The sequence below is a fragment of the Canis aureus genome, chromosome 6 (assembly GCF_053574225.1).
Source record: "Canis aureus isolate CA01 chromosome 6, VMU_Caureus_v.1.0, whole genome shotgun sequence".
NCBI classification, from domain to species: domain Eukaryota; kingdom Metazoa; phylum Chordata; class Mammalia; order Carnivora; family Canidae; genus Canis; species Canis aureus.
This window is the reverse complement of record NC_135616.1, coordinates 53712243-53735722: the sequence shown is the minus strand read 5'-3', so window position 1 is coordinate 53735722 and position 23480 is coordinate 53712243. Positions and strand designations below refer to the sequence as shown.

General features: G+C 37.1%; 1 protein-coding gene across 14 annotated transcripts in view; it reads right to left on the bottom strand.

The window, feature by feature from the left end:
* Positions 1-23480, bottom strand: part of PRRC2C (proline rich coiled-coil 2C) — a 99844-nt gene that overhangs the window by 17360 nt on the left and 59004 nt on the right. For 10 of the 14 annotated variants that reach the window (XM_077901631.1, XM_077901629.1, XM_077901635.1 and 7 more), the window contains exons 15-24: positions 22212-22422; positions 18568-20820; positions 16413-16621; positions 12353-12507; positions 10793-11576; positions 10291-10376; positions 7281-7469; positions 6884-7135; positions 5566-5658; positions 2775-2876 (exon numbers count right to left, since the gene is read on the bottom strand). In XM_077901631.1, the coding sequence (XP_077757757.1) occupies positions 2775-2876; positions 5566-5658; positions 6884-7135; positions 7281-7469; positions 10291-10376; positions 10793-11576; positions 12353-12507; positions 16413-16621; positions 18568-20820; positions 22212-22422 (4334 nt within the window). The remainder of the gene's footprint in view (positions 1-2774; positions 2877-5565; positions 5659-6883; positions 7136-7280; positions 7470-10290; positions 10377-10792; positions 11577-12352; positions 12508-16412; positions 16622-18567; positions 20821-22211; positions 22423-23480) is intronic. The other 4 variants (XM_077901628.1, XM_077901634.1, XM_077901633.1 and 1 more) reach the window with 4 other exon arrangements.

The window sequence follows — 23480 nt, the reverse complement described above, 5'->3', positions numbered from 1 at the left end:
TTGCCATTTGTACTTGTGGCTAACAGGTTTTAGCTACAGTGTCCTCGTTTTTTAAAATGCAGAAACAGATTGAGGTGCCTGGGTGCCTCAGTCAGTTAAGCACCCAACTCTTTGTCTTGACTCCGGTCATGATCTCAGGGTTGTTGGACAGAGCCCTATACTGAGCTCTGCGCTCAGCTCAGTCTGCTGGAGATTCTCCCCCTCCTTGTGCCCCCTCTGCTCCCAGCTTGTGCGCCCCTCCCCTTCTCTTTCCAAGACAATGAAATCTTTTTAAAAATATAGAAACAGATCTATCTAGACCAGTGCTATTCAAAAGACATATAAATGCAAGTCGTATTATAATTTTAAATTTTCTAATAGCCACATTTTAAAAAATAAAGAGGTAATACTAACTTGATAGCATTTTTAACCCAATTTTTATTTACAATATAACTTAAACCTGTAATCAACACAAAAGTTGACATGTTTTAACTTTAAACATTAACATTTCAGATCCAGTGTCTATTGTATTTTTACACACTTACAGCGCATACTTCAACTTAGATTAGCCACATTTAAGCACTTACTAACTACACGTGGCTAGTGGATCCTAAACTGGCAAGCACAGATGTAGATCCTCAACAGGAAGTGAACAGATACATAGACTTTCAAGTTTTTAGATTCTACTAGTTAAAAACAGGAAAACAAACCCAAGGTAAACTATAAAATTCAGCTGCAAAAAAAATCCAGTAACAATCTTTAATGCCATAGTTAGGAAGCTGTCAGTCCTTGAAGCACCAACTGTAAAATTTTTCACCTTAGTTTAATTTTAAGAATGAGAAATAATTACATATCTTCCCTGCTTTCTTGTTAAAACACATAGTACATATAATCTAACTTTTTCTTAGATGACTAATACCATCACTGTAATACCAAAACATTGGGATGTTTTTATGATTGCTTGAGTCTTCTCATAATCACCTTGCTACTTTCAAATGTGTTTTATTTTAAAATAAGAGTCTTGCGGGGGGGGGGGGGGAGTTAGAGAAAATGCAATTTGCTTGTATTGTCTGAGATTCTATGGTTTAGAGCAGTTTTATAGAGCACACAATGCCTTTTACACTAATTCTATTGTATTGGGAACACGTCAATTATAGCTAATCAAACTTGTAAATATACAGGCCACACACATTTGGCTTCATTTCATTTCTTTAGCAACAAGGAAATTTCGATTCTCTATTTTTGGAAAATCAAAGAAACAAGTACTACTATTTAATTATACCTAATCTTCTACTTGACAAATACGCTTGTCAATAAAATCCACCCAATAAAACTTTTCTATACTTTATATATTATCCAAGTAGAGAGATGTCAGAGAAATATAAAAAGTGAAGAAATTAGAGAAATTTTTATGCTAATGAAATTTAATTTAAATTCACCTTAATTCTAAATGTATATAGTTCTTCTTGGAATGTTAAAAACATTAGGCAAGGCTGAATGGGTTCTCTGAAGAATTAACAGCTGGCCTAAAGAATAATTTATGATATTCTATTTGCTTATGTGAAACTGGACTAGCCTTGACTAGCATATAGTCAAAACCACACATAAGACAGTATGAAACACGGACTGAGACAGTCACTCCCATGGGAAAACCAGAAAGATCGAACAGGAACTGGGAGGAGACTAAGGAGTGGGCAACGACTGGGCCTGACACAAAGTACAAGTGGTTGTCTCATAAAATTTTACTTTCAAACTTCTAGAAGTGAACGTTCAAAGATTCACTGTCAACCAATGCAGCATTAGGAAGTCCTGCTAATAAAGGTTAAATACTTGCCCAGATTATAAAACTGAACAAACATCACCAATGGGATAAATCTATGCACTTAAAAAAAGAAATTCACTAAATTTCATGCCATTTTTGTTAACCACCGACTAATCTGGAGGTGAACAACAGATTTAAAATTCTCTCAAATAACCCAACTTAAAAAAGCATAATACAGCTCAATATTATAAACACAAGAGGAGGGGGGAAAAAGCCTACATGCATCTCTTGATATAAAAAACACATGTTGTCTATAATCTCTTTTGCCCTTTTATTACAAAATTGTCCAAAAAATCAGATCAAAATGACCTCCATTAATCAATCAAGGTTATCTTCATAAAATATTCCTTTAAAAAAAAAAAGATTTTATTTATTTATTCATGAGAGACACAGAGAGAGAAGAGGCAGAGACACAGGCAGAGTGAGAAGCAGGCTCCATGCAGGGAGCCTGATGTGGGACTCGATCCTGGGTCTCCAGGATCAGGCCCTGCCTGTGCTGAAGGCTGCGCTAAACTGCTGAGCCACCCGGGCTTCCCTTCATAAAATATTCTAATTATTACAAAGCATTCATTTAATTCACACAACTTACAAGAAAGACAGAAAATTAGCAGTCTTATCATTATGGGACCATAGGATAAGAAAAAAACATGCAAGACACCGTGCCAGTTGGTTTGTTTTGTATACAACTAATATATCCAAAACTTAAGGTCTCTAAGAAGGACTCAGTATAAACATGAAATATAAGTGCTTTCCTATATTTTTAAGATAAAATTCACAAGTGTAACAGGCCTCCCTTTAAAATGGTATTAGAAGTTAATAAAATGTTAAGATATAATTTGACATAACTCTATTTCCTCAGCTTAGTATTGTTGCTTACCATACAAAACGAGTAAAAATACCAAAAGAGTATTTTTAACTTATGCCCCCTTGCATGCAATCATCAAGGACTTTTAGAGAAGGATGTTGTACATACCTTGAAGGTGAGGCTGAAAGTAGTGGGAGGAGCTGAAGTTAGGCTGGAGCTCTGTTGTATAGTCTCCCTCTTAGGGAGGGGGAGGGTGTTGGGCAGGGGCACCTGAAAAGGTAGGCAACACATATCATAATCTAACTAAGTCTGCTACAAAAGCCCCACTACAGACAACACTGATTGTACTGGTCTAGGGGTATTTTTTCATCAGAGCCCAAAGGAATATTTGATTACTTAGAATTACATTGTGTCTGCACTAATTGATAATTTTGGATATCTTAGAGAAATACTACCTGCTTTTTTATGCATATAATTACAGAAGAAGAATCTGTCCCAAATATAAGGTATATACTTGAAGGCACTGCCTCATATATTTTAATGTGTATAACAGTCACCTGGGATGTTATTAAAGTGCAGATTCTGGTCAGTTGGTATGGGGGATAAGGCCTGAAATTCTGCATTTCAAATGAGTTCCCAAGTGATGCTGATACTGCTGGTCCATGGACCATACACGGTGTAGCAAAGCTCTAAGGAATACAATTTCCACCTTTAAGATTCTATCAGAAGCATTTGACACAATACTGCAAATATTAGAAATTAATCTCTTTCCTGCAATATAGCCAACATTCTTATAACTAGACTAAAGAACAGAAGTAAAATCGGGAGGGAAGTATGGAATATCGCACCACCCTGTTACACTAAACAAACTGCTTCCTGGTAGTTATAACATGATTATGGAGAATATTTTTAAAAACATGAAGATATTAAGATACTCAGATTTCGTTTTTCCCTCTAAGTCTCTGGATCTTGAAATTTTATTATGTACTATTGTATGACTGATTCTAATGGTTCACTTAGTTATTCTTAGTTAGATAAAATGAGATGCTTGGAGGTTATATGATAATCACTTTGTGGTACTATGGAGTATCTAACACAGATTGATAATATATGGACTACTTAACAGAGATTATATATGAATATTCAAAAACACCACCAGCATTTAAATCTTCAAGATACTCAAGATTCAAAATGATTGTAATAATAGGTAACACTAAGCAATAAATAGCCAAATGAAGATCCTTAAAGAGTAGATTAAACTTTGATGAGGGATATAAGCCGTAATCAAGAAGTTTTTTCAAAAGACAAAAAAAATCTATGCATAAAACGGAACCATCAACCACACTAAGGATAAAAAAGAAACCTTTCAAAAGGTCGAAAATTTTTCCCATGTGTGACATTTGTTTTTAACACTACATTAGTTAGTTCAGAATCAACACCACACTTGGCACAAATACACACCACTGTGAAATCATTTCAAACTGATGACCATTTATAATGTTCCCTGACCCAAACTGGATGTTCCTGTTTTCAAACATGCTCTGGAGACACAGCTAAAAATTAAATGCAGACTATTTGCTTAGATACAAGAATGGTCTCTCCCCTTCAGTTATCCTGCATGCATAAGTTATATTACATTTTAATTAGATCACACAGAAACCATTAAAACACTCATATGGATATTTTCAATCACATTTAAGGGTACTGAGAATAATGATTTTTCCTTATTTGTATTTCATAAATCACATTTAGAGAGTAATTTGGCATAGAGCACCGTATACTTTCTTGAAAAAGTGACACCTAAGAAATACTATATTTTTTAAATGAGAAGACACAGGTAAAATTAAACTTTATTGATGCATTACTGATTCAGCATTTGATAATTGACATAGAGTGGCACGGACTCCCTGATCATTGACAGGGAGTCTTTTTTACCCTTCCTAATTTCCCATTACTTCTTACAGGAAGCTAAATAATTTTAGGATTTCCTCCAAAAGGTCAGGGGAAAAGGATTTGGCACATTGAGTGAAATTCTACTACATCTGAAAGCTAGAGAAATTCTATGAATTGGCTCCTACAAAGCTCTCCCACCACAAAGAGAAACTGTACACTTGCTTTTCTCTCTTTTCTTCCATCCTACAGCCTGACAACAAAGTTGGATTTAACTACCCTAAAAGCATCTCACATCTCTACAATTCTATACTCGATGCTAGAAGGAAGCATAGATAGCATAAGAAAAATGCTGTAAGACATAAAATTCTTCTTCTCAAAATGATATAGAAAGCTATATTTAAAACAGGGAGCAGCTGCGCAAATTTCTACATCTCCAGAACAAGGGCCATCCATGTAACTTCTAAAGTGGTCTTCTACAGAGGGTTACCTAACTTGTCTGGGTTTACAATTTTTTGTCAGCCAATGAACAAGGCAAAATGATGGACTGTACTGCCTTAACATAATCTTTAATTATAACATGGACATTCTGGAAAACTACAGCCAAATTTACATGACTTACTATCACTTTTTAACACAGCATTTAAGAGTCTGAAGTGCTTATATATACATTTCAGCTCAATCTTCACAACAGGCATGTTGCTAAGGTACAGAAAGATTTTTTTTTAAGTTCAAAAAGAAACTTGGTAACACTCTTTGTTGAGTGACTTTTTACCGCATTGTAAAAAGTTTTCATTTAAGAACACCAATGCCAACAAAATAAATTACTGAACCTGAAGAATGTGGGAGGGAGGAATAAAAATTCTTAACGAAACCAGGTTAATAGGATTAGTACTTATGAAACTGAGCCTAAGTGTTGCCTATTTTTGTTAAGTATTAGTGCTCCAAAATTAGTGCAAATTTACTACAACCCTTTCCCAGAGAAGAATTAAATACTGGTCACACAGTACATATTAGAGAATAGCCAGGTTCCTAAGCATACTTTCCACATCTGAGGTTGATTACTTACATTATTAACCAAAGTATCCTCCATCTTTGCATTATTAGTAGCCACAGTGTTAGGCAGAGAAGAAGAAGGTGTAGTATAGTCTGTTACAGACTCCTGTGGAGTAGTAATAGAAAAAAATACACTGTAAACTAAATTAATGACTCACTTTCTAATGGCAGCCTAACAGTTATAAAGTTGTTTTGGAGGAAAGCAGGAGAGGAGAGCATCTCTTAAGACTCAAATCTTAGAGACAATATTGTGATAAAACAAACATGGACTCACTACTGAAGTGGTACATTTCAACTACAGCTGAGGTCCTGTACATTTTTTTCAAATGCATTGCTCTCTTATGTCAACTATACTTCCAATTAAAAGTTTTTTTTTTTAAACTTAAATACACTTCACAGTACTAGGAGGTTGCCAACAGTACTATTTCTGTGTCGTTCTCATAATCTATAGCTTATTTCCAAACACTGATTTTTCATGCTCTTCAAAAAACAACATAGATAAATGAATGTCAAGATCTTTGTTGTTGCAATTAGGTTTTAGGATAAACTTGTTTATCATCATGAATCTCTTCTTTAAATATGGTAGAGGTAGATCTTAAGTTTTTTATTTACATATATTGATTGTATAGCAATTAAAAAGACAAAAATATTCAAATAACATGAAAGTTTCCACTTACCTTTCTTAATATGTACCAGAGTGAACACAAAATGGCAGATATAAATTTTGCTATTCCCATAAATGTTAGTACATATAAATCATTCAGAAATCATTCAGTGTATCTTTGTATCTTGTCTTAATGAGTATTTTTAAAGATATGCACCTTTCAATGTGGTTCCTAAATGCAAGTTACTTCCTCTGGTGCTCAATCAATAAAACAGTGATCTATTCCAATCGGGAAAGAAAACTGGCTATTTTGGAGTTACTAAAAATTTAATTTGACTTAGTTTCTGTCTTGAAAATCTTACTAGTGGGCAAGATAAGGCTCCACTATAACTCTTAATAAAATAAAAATATAGTGCAATCCTTTCAAAGCCTGTAAACCCAGTGAAAAACATTCTATGTACATATTTTTCACTTTGAACCATTTAACTGTCCAGAATTAAGAGTAAATTTCCACATAAAGAAATCATTTACTTAGAAATTTCTTCAGATCACAAATGCATATGATGGAATAAAATATTATCTGCAGATATAATAACCCATATAGTTTACAGAATTGTATGCCTCAAGCCAAAATAAAAGAAAAAGAACAACAGAAAAAACGAGTACTGGTGCTGTTTTCCCCACATGGTTTGCACCAATGAGCTGGTGGCTGGGGCATGTTGCCTACCTTCACATTAGCGCCGTATTCTGTGGATGATACCGAAATCATTGCTCCTATTTCAGTAGACATTTCTGAAACTGTTTTGGTTTCCTTTGTTGTTACAGAATCTGTACTTCTGACTGTAGCTGGGCTTGGTTTCTCTTGTCCTTCTGGCTCCACCTGTTGGGCATCTTTTACTTTTCTATTTTTCAATGAACGCTCTTTTCCAATAGGACCTGGTTTGTGTTCCTTATTTTCTACTGGACTCAAATCTGGAAGCTAAAAATCCAGTGTTTATGACAAAAATGTATCATGATCAAAGAGATTTATTGAAAATTAAATTCAACTTCAACACCATTACTAGTTCTCCCATAAGTATTAGTGGCTTTCATACAGTTCTATCTAGAATATCAATTATATTTACCTTCTGGGCTTTGATAGGGCCTGCCCGTGGCTGCTTCTGCCGTTGTTCTTTAGGTTCGGGTATCTTGTCAGTAGTTTTTTCCGAAAGTACAGGCACAATTTCATTTTCATTCCCATTTGAGGCTGGAGCACCAAACTGAATTGTGTCAATTCCAATTTCAACTCCGCTTTCTTGACCATTCTTTGTTCCCTAGAAAGATAGTATTTTAAAACTTCCTTATCAAAACAGTCAAATGTGACTGAATGATGTATGTAGAAGCATGCATTTCAAAAGTACAATGGAAGGAAGTTTGAAGTAATCTATGTATTAACTGACACTGATCGTGTTTTGAAAACTTTCCTTTAGCTACAATTGATCTGTATTAAAAAGCAATAAAATGAAAACCAGGATAAGACTTTGGTTGTTACTTGTTTATTTTTAAAGATTTATTTGAGAGCGAGAGAAACTATGCATGCAAAAAGGCAGGAGCGGGGGTGGAAGGGTGGGGGAGAGGGCTAAAGAGAGAAGCAGACTCTATGCTGAGCCTGGAGTCCAGCAAAGGGTTCTATCTCAAAACACTGAGATCATGACTTGAGCTGAAATTAAGAGTTAAATGCTCAACTGACTGACCCACCAAGGTGCCCCCAGACTTCAGTTTTTCAAAGTCCTGGCTTTTAAGTGTCATGAGTTTTGCTGTGAGCAAATTACAGCAGCAAGTTATTTGCTCCTTTAAAATAAATTTAAAGCAACAAACACACAAAGATAGCACTAGCAACAAATAACCAGATGAATGAATAATGGAGAGAAGAAAGATAGCAACACTAGTGTCACCTACTTTTAAAAAGTATACTTGGAAATAAAATGAAATAATGTCCATTAAAATACTCTGTAATTGGTAATAAAGTGCACGCACCTTAGGAATCCAATTAAACTGCTAATTTCTATGGCATCTTCTTTGTGCTAGGCACTGACCAAGATAGACACCAAGAATCTAACTTACAGAACTTGCATTATATAGTGAATGGAGAAAATGAACAACTAGAAAATCAGATGAGAGATATGCAAAAATCAAAATATGGTTAAGCCACTTTAGATTGGTAGACAGAAAAAGACCCTGAGGAGGTCACACTGTAACTCAATCTACAAGACCAAAAATCAGGGCACCTGGGTGGCTCAGTTGATTAAATGTCTGCCTTTAGCTCAGGTCACGATCCCACGGGTCAAGCCCTGTGGTGGGCTCCCTGCTCCGTGGGGAGACTGCCCAAACTCTCCCTGTCCTCTCACCCTCCTCTCTCTCAAATAAATAGTCTTAAAAAAAAAAAAAAAAAAGACAAAAGCAGCGGGAAGTGTTCCTGGCAGAGCAAACACCTAGTGTAAAGGTTAAGACTGAAAAAAAGGCTACTGAGGCTGGAATATGGCAGGTATTAAGAGCAGTGGTAGAAGGTGAACATGCAGAAGGCTAGAAAAAACAGGGTTTTATAAGTCAGAGGATGTTTATAACAATACTTAACATTTTTAGAAAAAATGGATAAAACTCAGGACAAAGTTCAACTTCAGGCACCAGTCTTACAATCCAATCATAGTTCCTATCAGTTTCGGTAGCCCTGAACTTAAGGTATCAATTACTGTATGAGGTTACGATTATATTTATCAGTGTAACAATGTCAACAATAAGAACAAGTCATGCTCTTTAGATTTATTATTAATATCTGAATATTCTCTTTCAAATACAGGCAAACATTATTGATATGACTTAGAATAAGAATCTCTATTTGCTTCAGTCAATGCTGAAATTCTAGTCAATTTAAATATACAGTTAGTAGTATAAAAGTGAAACAGTGCAGTAATTAATCACTGAAAGCTACTGATTTTATGTACAGAAAGAATTAACTTATTTTTTTTTTAATTTTTTTTTTTTAATCTTTGATAGTCAACGAGAGAGAGAGAGAGAGAGAGGCAGAGACACAGGCAGAGGGAGAAGCAGGCTCCATGCACCGGGAGCCTGACGTGGGATTCGATCCCGGGTCTCCAGGATCGCGCCCTGGGTCAAAGGCAGGCGCCAAACCGCTGCGCCACCCACGGATCCCCCAGGAAGAATTAACTTATAAATAGTCCAATGAAATGCAAAAACAGATGGACAATTAATAGAACTATTAGAGAATGGTAGTTTTAGGAAGAATATCATATGCTTTGAAATAAAAATGGTGTATAAAATATATATAATACAATGAAGGGTAGTAACACTTAGACCATACTATCAATCTTTGTGAGTCTACTTAGCGTATCTAACATTTATTATCATTGAACAAAATTATCATTAAGTTGTCTCCAGATCCCTTGAGAAATTTCTTATGTACCCTCCCTACTTTGCTTTTCTCCTCAGCACTGATCACCATTTAGCATACTCTATAGTATGTATTATTGGTCCCACCTCCATCTACAATGGGAGCCCCCAAAGTGCAGGGCTTTTTGTCCTTTCTGTCACACTCTTTCCCTGTTCTGTAAATCCACAGTTTAGAACACTGCCTGGAAGATCACAAGTGCTCAAGAAATTTTTGTTCAATAAGTAAGTGAAAAACTGCTAACCTAAGTTCTCATTTACCAAAACTGCACATTCAAGAAATTATGTTAGAATTTCCTGTAAACTCTGCTTCTAAGTAATTTTATTACCTAATTTTCAGGCTAAAAATATGGTAGAAAACTTGAAAAACTAATCACTGCACTCATATTCTCTGTATCACAAGCACTTTTATTGAGACTTCAATTTAAAAATGTTAAGCTTAGGATGTCTAAAGGTGAGAAGCAACTTATATATAGGGATCCAGCAGCAATAATATTACCTGGGAACTTGTTGGAAATGTACTCAGGTTTCAATTAGACCGAATGAAACAGAAACTTTGAGCATGAATCTCAGCAATCTATTTTACTAAGCTGTCCGAGTGACTGGGATGCACATTCCAGTTTGAAAAACTGTTTTAAGGTAACTCTGCTCCACTAACTCTGCTAAGGCCATTATGACATCTACTCCTACCTCTGATGAAGCAGCCGATCCAAACGATGTTAGGGGCTTACTCCACGCGCTGACTGAGGGTGGCTGTGGTGGACTAATGGGACCTACTGGAAAGAAGGAGTCATTGCAAATGCAACCATTAAAATTTAGAGGCTAATAATCCTAAGTACTTTATCTTTTCCTTTAATGGCAGCTAGACAAAAAAACAAAGGTTTTCACAATACACTCAGATTTTTGAATACCAAAATAAATATAAGGTTCCCCGCCCCCAACAAACCTGTATTTTTTACCCCAACAAACCTGTATTTTTTAATCAATGCAAAAATTGTGCCCATAAAATATGCTATTAAAAGTGTAACACATTTGTTTTAAAACAAAGGTTTTAAGGAAGGAAACTAGTAAAAATTACTGCTTATTAAGAAAAAGGAAGTGGCTACAAAAAACCATGCTGAGCATACAATCAAAAAAACAAACCCCAACATCTCAGGCCATAGCCCCTCCTTCTCTTCTCTGTTGAACTTACATTTCTTTGAGAGGTCATTCAGCACAGCTGGTGGGGCCACCTTGTTATCCCATAATTCAGTTGTAATTGTGCCATGTGACTGTGAAGTCTGGATAGACTTTCCTGTGGCTACGTATTCTGTGCCATTAGGTGTCTGAGCTGAAGGTAGTCTAATTGAAGGTGGTGGCTGTTTTGAAGACTGTGTTGTAGTCTGTAGCTGACTCTGGACTGGTTTATGAGTCTGTCCCTGAGTCTGGGCTGGTGCACTGGGGGCTGGAGCAGGGATGGGGACCAGGGCTGGGGCTGAAGCTGAGGCAGGGACTAGGGTGGAGGCAGGGGCCGGGGCTGTGGTTGGAATTGGGGCTGGGGTGGCAGGGGCTGAGGTGGGGGCTACTGGGGCTGAGGTGGTGGGGGCTGGAGCTGAAGCTGAAGTTGGGGTTAGGGCTGAAGCAAGGATGGGTATTGAGGCTGAGGTGAGGATGGGCACAGAAGCTGGGGATGAAGCTGAGGCAAGAATAGGGGTTGGAGCTGGAGCTGAAGAAGACACTGTGGCTGGAGCTGAGGTGGAGGGTGGAACTGGTGTGGAGGCAGAGCTCGGGAGTGGAGCTGGGGCTGAAGTCAGGACTGGAGCTGGGGCTGAGGCTGGCACTGGGGCAGAGGCTGAGGCTAGACCTGGAGTCGAGGCTGGAGCTGGAGCCAGAGCCTGTGCTTGCTGGGTCCCCGTAGCCTGTTTTTTGGCAAACCGTGGAGGAAGCTTAGAAGTCTGACTTCTTCCTTTCTCATTTGCATTCTTTTTATTCCAGACCTGAAAAAATTCGTAGGAACCATTTTTGTCAATAATGTAACTAAAAGCATAGTTCACCAACACAGTCTCTGACAAGATCAAATAATTTAACTCATTTACTTTTCAAAATAGGCACTTAATAAGAGTAAAAACGTCAAGGCTGCAAGGATGCTACAGGGGGAAAAAAAGACAAGTAAGTATTTATTATACATTCTTGATAAACAGTTCTACAATCTCTCTTCCATAATTTTAAAATTCAAGTTATGGAATTTTTCAATGAATTCATTCGGCAGCAAAATCTGATCCAATCTGACGAAGAGCTACTTATTGACTTCACTCATGTTTGCCACAGAAACATTAATCTGTGGTGTTGCTGGGGTGTATGCTGTACAATTTTTACCTTATAAAGTAAATGAATACACAAATGAATGATTCTAAAAATACCTAGTCTCAAGGCTTATATTCAACTTAATATTACCATTCACGTATGATTTTTACAGTGTTTGTTTTTGAGGCTTCTCATCTATTAGAGCATGTTATCACTATGATCTATGTGTTTTACTTAGTTTTATCCTGTGTCACCGTTTAGCAAAATGGGTGTTTGGGGTGATTTAAACAGAATAACTGACCTTGATTCATACCATGAGTATAAATGAACTAATGTAGATTATAATCACAAAACCTTTGTAGGTGAAGAGTCTGCAATTTATTGATCATAGCAGTTGTGTTCACTGGATTTCAAAGATTATATTTTGGGCAACAATCTCAATAACTAGCAACAAACTAAAACACTAAACCTGTATGATTTGTTCTTCCTTCTTTCGACGTTCTTCATCCTGTAAACGCTTTTGTTGTTTTTTGGAAACCACTTCAGTAAAACCGTCATCATTCAAATTTGACTGGGGATCTTCAACTACTGTTACTTCAGGATGGTCGTCAATTATAACAACACCTATGAGTATGGAAAAAGATTTAAAATGATATATATTTTTTCAATTGAAAAGGTAAATAAAAATATTTAGTCCAGTAGTGATTAAAAAAAGAAGGGCGAGACAAAAATCTAGTTCTTATAACTCACAATATAACCCAATTCCCATCCCACACAATGGCCATTAGTAATTATTTGAAAAGAATGCATAAACATGAATGAAAATAGTTCACAAACTTAAAGTCTTTTGACTTTCTAAAGTCAAAAGATATAGATATGATAGATATGATATAGATCTTTTTTTTCTTCAATAATATAGTGGCGATGTCTTAAAACAATCGGTATCACTCTACTTTCTTCAAATTGCTTAATCTCTATAACTGTGCTATAAGGGTCTGTAATGGGCTATAAAGGCCTACGCAGCACCTCACTTCATTTGCATCTAACCATTCTTAGAGGTGCATATTAGTATTGTTTCCCCTTTCTAAAGGATGAAATAAACTCTGAGAGGCTGATATGCTAAAGATGAGCTGGTGAATACCCAAGCGAGTCTTATGGCTCTTAATGACTGTTTTAGGGAGACCATTTGTTTACAACATGTAGTTGTTAAAAACAAATGAAATATATGGGAAAGTTCTACGTGAATGTAAAGTGGCATAGATATACATACATCATAATAACCTAGCAGATAACTAACTTAAGATGTATCTTCAACTCACTGTTCAACTAACAGTTATTTGGGCGATATCCTGAAAAATCATATATCCCAGTAAATTTAAGAAATCTAGATCCCTTAAGTTTAATATCTAAAAGCAAAATTAAAATAGTTCAAGCAATGCAACCTGTGATTGCAGACATGTTTCCAAAACAAATATAAGAAAGGGGTGAGGCAATTCAAATAAATTGTTTTAATTTTGCAAATAATGCATGTTTTAGTTGGGGAACACACAATAAAAATAGGTTGTTTGCTTGGGAATTTTACATATACAACTCAAGATAGTGATAACTTGTGAGGGATAGCAAGAGAGTCTTATTAGAGAGTGATTCATAGGGAATCCACCTGCAAACAACTCTTTTTGAATGGCTAACAATTTGCATTTATGTAAATAATGAGAAAAACAAAAAAAAAAGACTAAAACTGGCTTTCACTCTCTAAAATTTATTTATTTATTTATTTATTTATGAGAGAGATAGGGTGTGAGCACACACGGCGATGCATCTGCAAGCAGGGGGAGGGGCAAAGGGAGACGGAGAGGGACAAGTAGACACTGTGCTATAGACACTGTGCTGAGTGTGGAGCCCCACTTAGGTAGATCTCACAATCCTAAGTTCACGATCTGAGCTGAAATCAAGAGTCGGATGTTCAACTGACTGAACCACCGAAGTGCTGCTGGCTTCCTCTCTTTAAAAACCTATTACTGTTGTTTTTTAAATACTTATTTAAGTGCTTTCTACACCCAAAGTGGAGCTCAAACTCATGACCCTAAGATCATGAGTCCATCAACTGAGCTACCTAGGTGCCCCATGTTATTGTTTTTCTAACAAAAGCCTCATTGGTTCTGATTTATCTATGATAGTTCTACACGTGTTTTAAATCCTTAAGAGATTAACTCTGAAATAGCATAATGCTCATTTCAAATAAAAGGCCTTAGTCAAACATTTCAGCAGATGCCATACACTCCATTGCTTCACAGTGGCAAAGAGACCTCTTTAGATTTCCTTTTTTTTTTTTTTTTTTATTTATGATAGTCACAGAGAGAGAGAGAGAGAGAGAGAGAGAGAGAGAGAGAGGCAGAGACTCAGGCAGAGGGAGAAGCAGGCTCCATGCAGGGAGCCCGATGTGGGATTCGATCCCGGGTCTCCAGGATCGCGCCCTGGGCCAAAGGCAGGCGCCAAACCGCTGCGCCACCCAGGGATCCCCCTCTTTAGATTTCTAAGTTCATCTCAGTCTTCCACTTTGACTAAAAATGTGTGTTGAAACTTTTCTTCATAGCCATACCATCACCCATTATTTTAATTTTCTCGTCAAAGAGCTTCTTTACAACCTTTCAAGAGTTAGTTTACTCAAGTATGTGAAACAAAAATTTGAAGAATACTTTCTGTTCATTTTCAACACGCCTGGTGCTTTGTAACAATTTGGCCTAAACATAAATTACTTAACAAGTATTAGAAAAACAACCTAAAGAGGAGTAATTCTTAATGAGTTTTTAAAATGCATAGCTCAGTTTCCACCATCAACTCAGAATTATATATGGAGTTCTTAACCTTTTTACGTCTTTTACGTCTTAATCCAATAATATAATACTTTGGGAATTTTCTACCCCAAGAATTCTCTGGAAGAAGGGAAAGTGGTAAACAGTTATTTGGGAAGACATATCTGCTATGTTTTGTGGACTTTTTAAATAAAAATTTTATTTATTCATTCACGAAACACACAGAGACAGAGAGAGGCAGAGGCACAGGCAGAGGGAGAAGCAGGCTCCATGCAGGGAGCCCAACAGGGACTCGATCCCAGGACTCCAAGATCACGTCCTGGGCTGAAGGCGGCGCCAAACCACTGAGCCACTCCGGCTGCCTGTTTTGCAGACTTTTTGTAATCTTCATTTGTCATTTTCCAAATGTGTGTTTAGACTCTCCTCTCTCTCTACGGACCGCCACAAGGTTGGCACCCAAGCTTCCTAAGTGTCTACTTTTTTCTCTCTAGATCAGTGCTTTCCAAACTCAACACTACCAGTATTCGGAGGTGGCCATCCTGTGCACGCTAGGATGTTAAGCAACATCCCTGGCCTATATCTAATATGTCAGTAGCACCCAGCCCCACACTAGGACAATCAAAACTGTCTTCGGAGATTGCCAAATGTTCCCTGGGGTACAAAATTACTCCTGTGGAGAACCACTGCTCTACATAAACTAACTAAAAACTCTTAAACATGCAATTAAGCTAAGTTTATTTCTTTCCCATGTGAATCCTAAAATGGTATTCTAGAACAACAGTTCTCAAGTATTTGTGTGCATTAAAATCACCTGGAGAATTCTATAAGATATAGATTGCGAGTTTCTGAATTTAGGTCTGAGATAGGGGTCAACATTCTGCATTTCTCACAACTTTCTAGGTGAGGCTGATGATCTGGGGACCACCCATTGAGAATTACTGGTCTAGAAATAATAATGCCAAGGTCCTAGGCCCAAATCAAGTTTAAATAACCATTAACTAGGTGAAAATCCTCATCTTTGTTTTCAATACTGGAATAACAGTACCTAACCTAACTTTGCCATTACTACTATCTGGTCTTAGTAAATCTCAATTTTACACAGTATTTCCAGCTGAAGTCTCATTTGAATGAACGGCAAATAGTGCATTTTTACATGTATAAATGCCTTCTCATAGATATTCCTTTTTTCTTTTTTCCCCCTCGTTAATGTCTTCAACAAATATTTTCTTATTGCTTGTGTTATCCTTCGCATTTAGTATCTAATTATTTATGGCTTTCTGAAAGTATTTATCCAGAGCAACACTGCCTCCCATCCTATTATTCTCTATTTATCATGCCTTAGATACCAATTTTATCAAGGGTGTAAGTCACTGAGATTAATATTTCTTGCACAGAAGATAAAGCATATGTACAGATATAATTAAGCAACCTCATTTAGTCTTCAATGCTTTCCTACATCTGTTTGGCAAAGTGGAGTGGTTAATTTTCTCCTTTTTTATGAAGAAAAATGAAATCCAGCAGATTATCTTTAACAAGAACTTGATCAAGCACACAAGGCTTTGCTAAAAACTAGTTCATTTTATTAATTAGTGATTCATCATCAGCCTTTATCTCAATCTTGTAGTTCTAATTCTTTCCCTCTTCCCCTCTTTCTCTATTTTAGTATCAACTCAAATGTGACAGATAATATATGCATAAAAGGAACCTAAGACATACTTGCATAATTGTTGAGATCAAACTGTGATAGTGCATCTACTTTCTCTTTGGGTTTTTTAGGGCCTGATTTGGGGTCTTCTCTTTTTTTCCCTGTGGAATCTTTGGCATTCTTTTGTCCTGTACCATTAGGTGTTCCCTCCTGGTGGTGTGCAGAACTGCCATTAACAGGATCAACAACAGTTGTGCCTGCAGACTGGTCATCAAATGGCCTGCAAAACAACAAGTTGAGTTACTGCTACCTCCACATAACTGAACAAAAGAAAAATGATTACTGGCAGTTTCTACAGTTTAATCTAAGATAAAATACCCATGGGACAGAAGACTCTCAAATTAATAAGCTTCAGTGATTTTTATGGAGTACAACTTCACTAAACCCGAGCTTTCCAATTAAGAAGGTGGAAAGAATGTTTTCCAGGAATTAAATTCCAGAATTCCAACTGTGCCCTGAAGGTTCTTACTGTGTCTATCATGGTATGTATACACCAATCAACATGGTTTATAGCAGAAAATTCCTATGATCCAAACAAGTTCAAAGTATTCACTGTTGGATCTTCTCCACAACAGGACAGCATATGAAAAATTTAAAAAGCATTCTGTTAACACTATGAGCATTTTTTTAGAAGTTCAATCAGATTTATAATTAACAAAAGCATATAAAAAACCACCTTTAATAGGGAAATACTTCACTTCACAAACCAATGTATTTCTATAGTTTTTGTTTCCTATCAAATTAATTCATTTTCATCTTAGCCAATAGTTTCACTTGAGATAAAAGCTTACCCAAGTACTTGACACAAAGCATGAACTCAAATATTTGAAGAATAAAATGATTTCTTCTAACTGGGACTCTTTCAAAAGATTTATTTTAATTACAATCTCTAACTGCTATTTCTGCAGGTTCAAAGTTGTTATTGTCAACATGTCACAAGTCTTGCTAAGTTGTTGAAATCTACATTACACAAAAACCAGATCAAGATTTCCCCTGAATATTATTACTCAAAACTCTAATAGTTCAGTTACAGTCAATAACTACATTGCAACTATATATGCTATCCTAATTCTTTTGGCCCTATAAAGAGAGGTTCTAATTCTGTGTTATTAAGGTACGGGAAACACAACTGGTCGCATTTCCCTAAATTTTTTTTCTGAGTTATCAGAAAGCAGAAATATTTTTGTTGATGGGTAGGTATAGTAACCTGAAATATTAAGTGTATTGTAACTAACCAATGCAGATTAGTATTATTTGGATAAATTTTTTTATCAGCTCAGGCTGCAAACCTGGAAATTTGATAAAAAACCACGGCACACTCTAATAACAGATGCTTACTATTTATCAGGTATGTTAATACAGTTCACAAATATCATGTCTGTAATCTTTACCAATCTTTAAAAGTATGATTACTTTCTCCCTATTTTTCTGGTGAGGAAGCAGGGTTTATAAAGGCAGTAAATAGCAGAACCTACATTTAAAACTAGGCAAATCAATAAATGAATAAATAAAACTAGGCATACCGATACTGTAATTTTTCCTGATATTAAAGAAATTAATAATTTACTATAAACAGCATTTTAATATTTAAAAGAACAGATCAAGCTTAGCACAGAGAAATTATTTTAAAATAAATCCAACATATTTATGTTGCTGGTGGCCTTAATGGCAGTTCTGTGCCTCTATCCAGCTGGATCATTTATTGTAGTTTGCAACTCCAGAGGAAGATATAGTTTATTCCTAAGGTTCAATATTCACTTCCTAGCAACCAATACAGAGTAATAAAGCATATGCTTAAAATGTATTCATTTAAGCCCCAGAAGACACCTATGAGCACCAGTTTTTTGTAAAGAGAAACCAAAAAAGAAAGAAGGGCTGTTCATCATCAATAAGATGACTTACCAAAAGGAAGACACTTCTACAGGTCCCTCTTTTAGGTGTACAGATTCTCCCAAAGCTACAAATTCCTAAGAGAATTCTAGAAAATGTTAACGAAAGAGGCAAAAGCTTCTGAGACCCATTAACCTCTCCTGCTCAGGCACCCTTACACTTCAAGAATGAACAAACAAAAAAATTAGGGAAGAACAATGTCTGGATCCTATATCCAGACTGGCTCCTTTGCTCAGTTCATGTATGAAAGCAAGTATACTGAAACAAAGTACTCACCCTCGCTTCCCAGTCTTTGATGGTGGGCCACCACTTCTCCTTTCGTTTCTAGGACCTGAGAAATTCCTTCCGGATTTTGGTGGACCACTGTTGCCACGCCGATTCTGGCGATCTACACCAGGTCTCTGGCTAGAAAAACTTCTCTTTGCTATTTCCCTTTTTGGAGGTAAAGCATTCTCTCCAGTCTTTGTAACTGCTTGTGCATTCAAATCAGCATTTTTTTTTTCATCTCTTTCACGCCTCTCATTGAAATCACTGCTTTCTGAAGCTGTTTCCCATTCTTCGTTTGCCTGATCTGAAGAGTTCTGGTTAGATAAGTCTGGTGTCTTGTTCCCAGAAATATCCCCAGCAGGATTAACTGGTTCCTGAACCACATTATTAACTGTGCCATTTGCGGGCACTGCCACCTCGTTGGTTTTGGAAGCAGCCTCCCTCTCCCTGAGACGTCTAAATCGAGGCGGCTTGTCTTGCCTCGGTGGTCGGGTAGGACGTTGTCGTCGGGGCCTTTCTCTAGCTGGGTCAAATTTTCGCTCAAATTTTGGAGGTCGTTTATCTGCTGGTATAGGAATAAACTGCTCGTGTCTTCTTGGTGGCTCTCCATCGTCTAGTTTTGGAGCTTCTGCCTGCCTTGGGTTCCACTGATTGTCCCGATAAGCAGGTCTTCGTAAGGTGGAAGGGCGAGATGGCCTGCCTCCAGGATCCCTTCCCCCACGTCTGAATGTCCCCCCTCTGCCTCGCCGTGTAGGCTCTCCTTTAGGAAGGAAGCCTGGTTTAGACTTATCATCATCCCTCACATAAGCTTTTTCGAGAGGTCTATTATCTATTCTGATATGATTTTCGGGCTTGAAAGACGACTGAGGCTTTACAGGCTTTTTGTTTTCAGACCGTTCCTCTCTTTTGGGAAGTTTGCCTTTGCTTAAACTATCTTTGTCACTTGCACTTTCATGAACTTCACTGTCCGTGTCAGTCTCTGAACCCCGCTGTCGTCTTCTTTTCGGAACAACTTCAAAATCAGAGCTCTCACTTCGTGTTTCACTTTCTTCTCGCTGTCTAAGAGGTCCTGAGGGCACATGCTCTGTCCGTGGCTTAGTGTCTCTATATTGGGGATAATCTCGAGTATGCCCTCTCCCACCTCGGCCACGTCCTCCATAAGAACCCCTATAGCTTCGGCCTCTTGAATAGTATTCACCCCGGCCTCGACCCCTGTATCCTTGATCTGGAAACCAATCTCTATCTCTAGCTTCTTTCCAATAGGTCCTGGGGGGTAAAGTAGATTCTTTTTTAACTGCTGGTCTTGTATCTGGTCGAGGCCTCTCTAAAAGAAGATCTTTGCTACCGAGTTTCTCAGGTTGTTTTTCTTCTTTGACTGTTGGTGCTGTGATGGTTTGCTGGTTTACAGTTTTAGCCACAGGCTCTACTTCAACACTACTTACAGGTTCCGAGGGCTTCTCAGCATCTTGAGGTGGCTTTAGAACCAAGGCTGAAGTTTCTGTTGAAGGAAATTTCTCTAATTCTGGTTGAGGTGGTAGTGGAACAGACTGTGGCTGAACCGGTGCTGCAGGTGGTGGGACTGGAGGAATAGGATCTTTCTTTTCCGTTTTTTCAGGTTTGACAACTTTTTCGGTGACCTTTTCTCCCTTTTCTCCTTCTTTCTCTTTCCGCTGCTCTCGTTCCTCTTTCATATCTCTAAGTATAGGTTTTTTAATGGGACCTGATCTTCTCACAGGCCTATCATTACCTTCTTCTCTTCTGTTGGAGCTTGGCCTTGGGCCCCAACGAGTTTCCGATTTAGATTTATATAGTTTTTCAGGTTTTGGTCCTTCAGATGATCGTATAAAGCCATCCTTCTTTGGTTTTTCCTCTGTTCTTTCTGCTGGTTCCTTTGAATCCATGCATCTGCTGGTTACTTTAGGAATGCTTGCAGATGGATCACTTCTTTGCTCCTCTGATTTTTGAGTATGGTTGGAACCATGGGAAACACTTCTTTTCCGGGCAGGCTGACTTTCTACAGCTGAGATCCGCTCTTCCTGAGGAGTGGATACGGTTTTTTGATCAGGTACATCAAAACAGGCAGACTGACTGACCGTGTCAGTATGGCGAGGTCTAACGTCTTCCACAGATCTGCTTAAAAACTTCTGTACTTCCATCTCACTCGATTCTCTGACAAAGTCCGCTTTTGGATGAACCTCTAACTGACTCTGTTCTACAGGATAAGCAGTAGTAATCTGCTCCTGATCCAGTGGGGCTTCAGGCCTAAAATAATGAAGAATTCAGAGGTGTAACTACCAAAACAAACTCCTTCTCACAAGTGTACAGCAAAATAATCCATCTAATTATAAAACACAAATGGATCCTAATCATAAAAACCATTTAGAGGATTCTAATCTTTATGCCTCCTTAAAAACTTTAGGGCAGCATTACATAACAGCCAAGGGGTGGAAACAACCCTAAATATCCAATGACAGGTGAATGGATTAAGAAAATGTGGGCAGCCCGGGTGGCTCAGTGGTTTAGTGTTGCCTTCGGCCCAGAGCGTGATCCCGTTGAGCCGGGATAGAGTACCGCATCAGGCTCCCTGCATGGAGCCTGCTTCTCCCTCTGCCTGTGTCTCTGCCCTTCTCTCTCTCTCATGAATAAATAAATGAGATCTTAAGAAAAGAAAAAAGAAAAGAAAAGATGGTATATACATACAATAGTCTTTAGCCATCAAAAAAGGGAAAATACTGTTATATACCATCAGATGGATGAGAATATTATGCTAAGTGAAATGAATAATCACAGGACAAGTACTATGGGATTCTACTTATATGAGATATATAATTTAATCGAACTCATCCAAACATAAAGCAGAATGATGAATGCCAGGGACTAGGAGGAATGGGAAAATTATTTACTACTCAGTGGGGATAAAATGTCAGTCATACAAAGTGAAAAAATTCTAGAAATGTGCTGTAAAACACCATGCTTATAGAACAACACTGAACCGAACACAAAAAATTTCACTGATGGTAGAAGCCACAATTAAAAACAAATGAACTTCATTCCTTAAGAAAAAAGGATGTTTAGGCCATGTTGATGGGAATTTTTAGTCCATCAAGACTACTAATTTCTACCTATAATCCAAGAGTACACTAGAGTAGGTCTATCTTCCCCCAATGAATCAGCATTACAAAATACACTCCTTGAAAGGGCAGAAGTTCTAAGTTTATGGTTATAAATTATTACAGGTCACCATTTGCTACTTCGAATTATCTCTGTAAATTAGTATTTGTCCTTATATTGGCATTAGAAGACTTCCACAAGGTATGGACAATCAAATCTCTACCACTTCTCCTTAGTAGAAAACATGTATCAACACCTAAAGCTAGACTACATGTCAAATATCTAATCAACAGTAGAAACTGGCCAATTTTACATCCAATGTTGAATTTCAGTATTTAATTCAGTGTACAAAAATACGTGATAAAATGCTCTAATCAATAAAGAAATGACAGAAAAAGCATGTCCAAAAATGAGCATACACTCAAATGGAAGGAAATCAGATTTGTGGCTCAATTCTAAATCAAAATGATCTTCAGGGAATGCTACACAGTTTTCATTTTACCACAATATTAATTTGGTCTATTAACAATTTTTGTAATTACCTTGCATCTTCAGGTTCTTCTGTTGCTTTGGGAGTAGTGGCCTGCTGAGGTTCAGTATGAGGATAGGGATCTGATCCCCACATTACACGAGGTTCAGAGAGGGAGATTGCATGATCTCTTGCAGATCGTGCAATATGCTCAAATGACTCAGAACTGTTTGGAGATCCTTCCATCTGCTCTCTTCTCATTAATGGCTTAGGAGGAATCATTCCTATACAGAACATCAGAAAAAGATGGGAAAAACAATCATACACATAGAATCTGGGTTATTATTATTTAGAACTTTATACTTAAACTATAAAGCAATGATAAATGAAAACTGTACAAGTTTTTCCATAAATGAGATTTTTATTGCTGCTATTAAATAGATTCAAGAATTGAAGAAGCAAACTAAGCAAACCACAACAGTAGCCTATCTTTACTTTAAAGGAAAAAAAATACAATGCCTATAAAAGTCAGGTAACATGTATGAAGCCTCTATGTGTCTCAATAAAAACATAATGAGGATTACACCAACAGTGATAGATTTCCAGAGGAAATATATCCTACAGAATATTCTATTAATAGTCTAAGTAGTTGATCAATGCTATTAATTACGCGTTTTAAATTCTAAAATTGCAGTATAAATTTTAAAATTAAGACATTATTCTTGATATTTTTATCACTCCTAAATTTTCCTCATTTTGGTAATGAATTATCTGGATTTACTCTGATAGACTCCATACATGATTGCTAATTCATTTGTTTTTCAGCTAACCTATGTGAAAACTCAAGTATACAGCAGAGAAAATTGAAAAGCTAGAATACAGAATATAAGGACAAAATTCAAATGCTTAAACAGAAGAATGAAAATAACTTAGCAAATAACAGAATGTTTTCAGACTCAAACATTTTTAATATTTATATACAGAAAATAACTAGTGTTTTGGTCTTATCATACTGTTCATACAGTGTCTGGCATTTATGTACTCTGACAAAAGTTACAGAATTTTTAAATTAAAAATCTAGACACCCTGGCAGCACCTGAGTGTGTCAGTCAGTTAAGCATCTGATTCTTGATTTCAGCTCAGGTCATGATCTCAGGCTCATGAGACTGAGCCCCACATCGGGCTCCCTTGCTCAGTGGCGAGTCTACTTGAGGTTCTCTCTCCCTCACGGTCTACCCCTCCCCTTGCTTGTGCATGCATGCTCTCTCTAAAATAAATCTTTTAAATAAAATCTAGGCCCCTGGGGGCACCTGGGTGACACAGTTAAACATCTGGTCTCTGC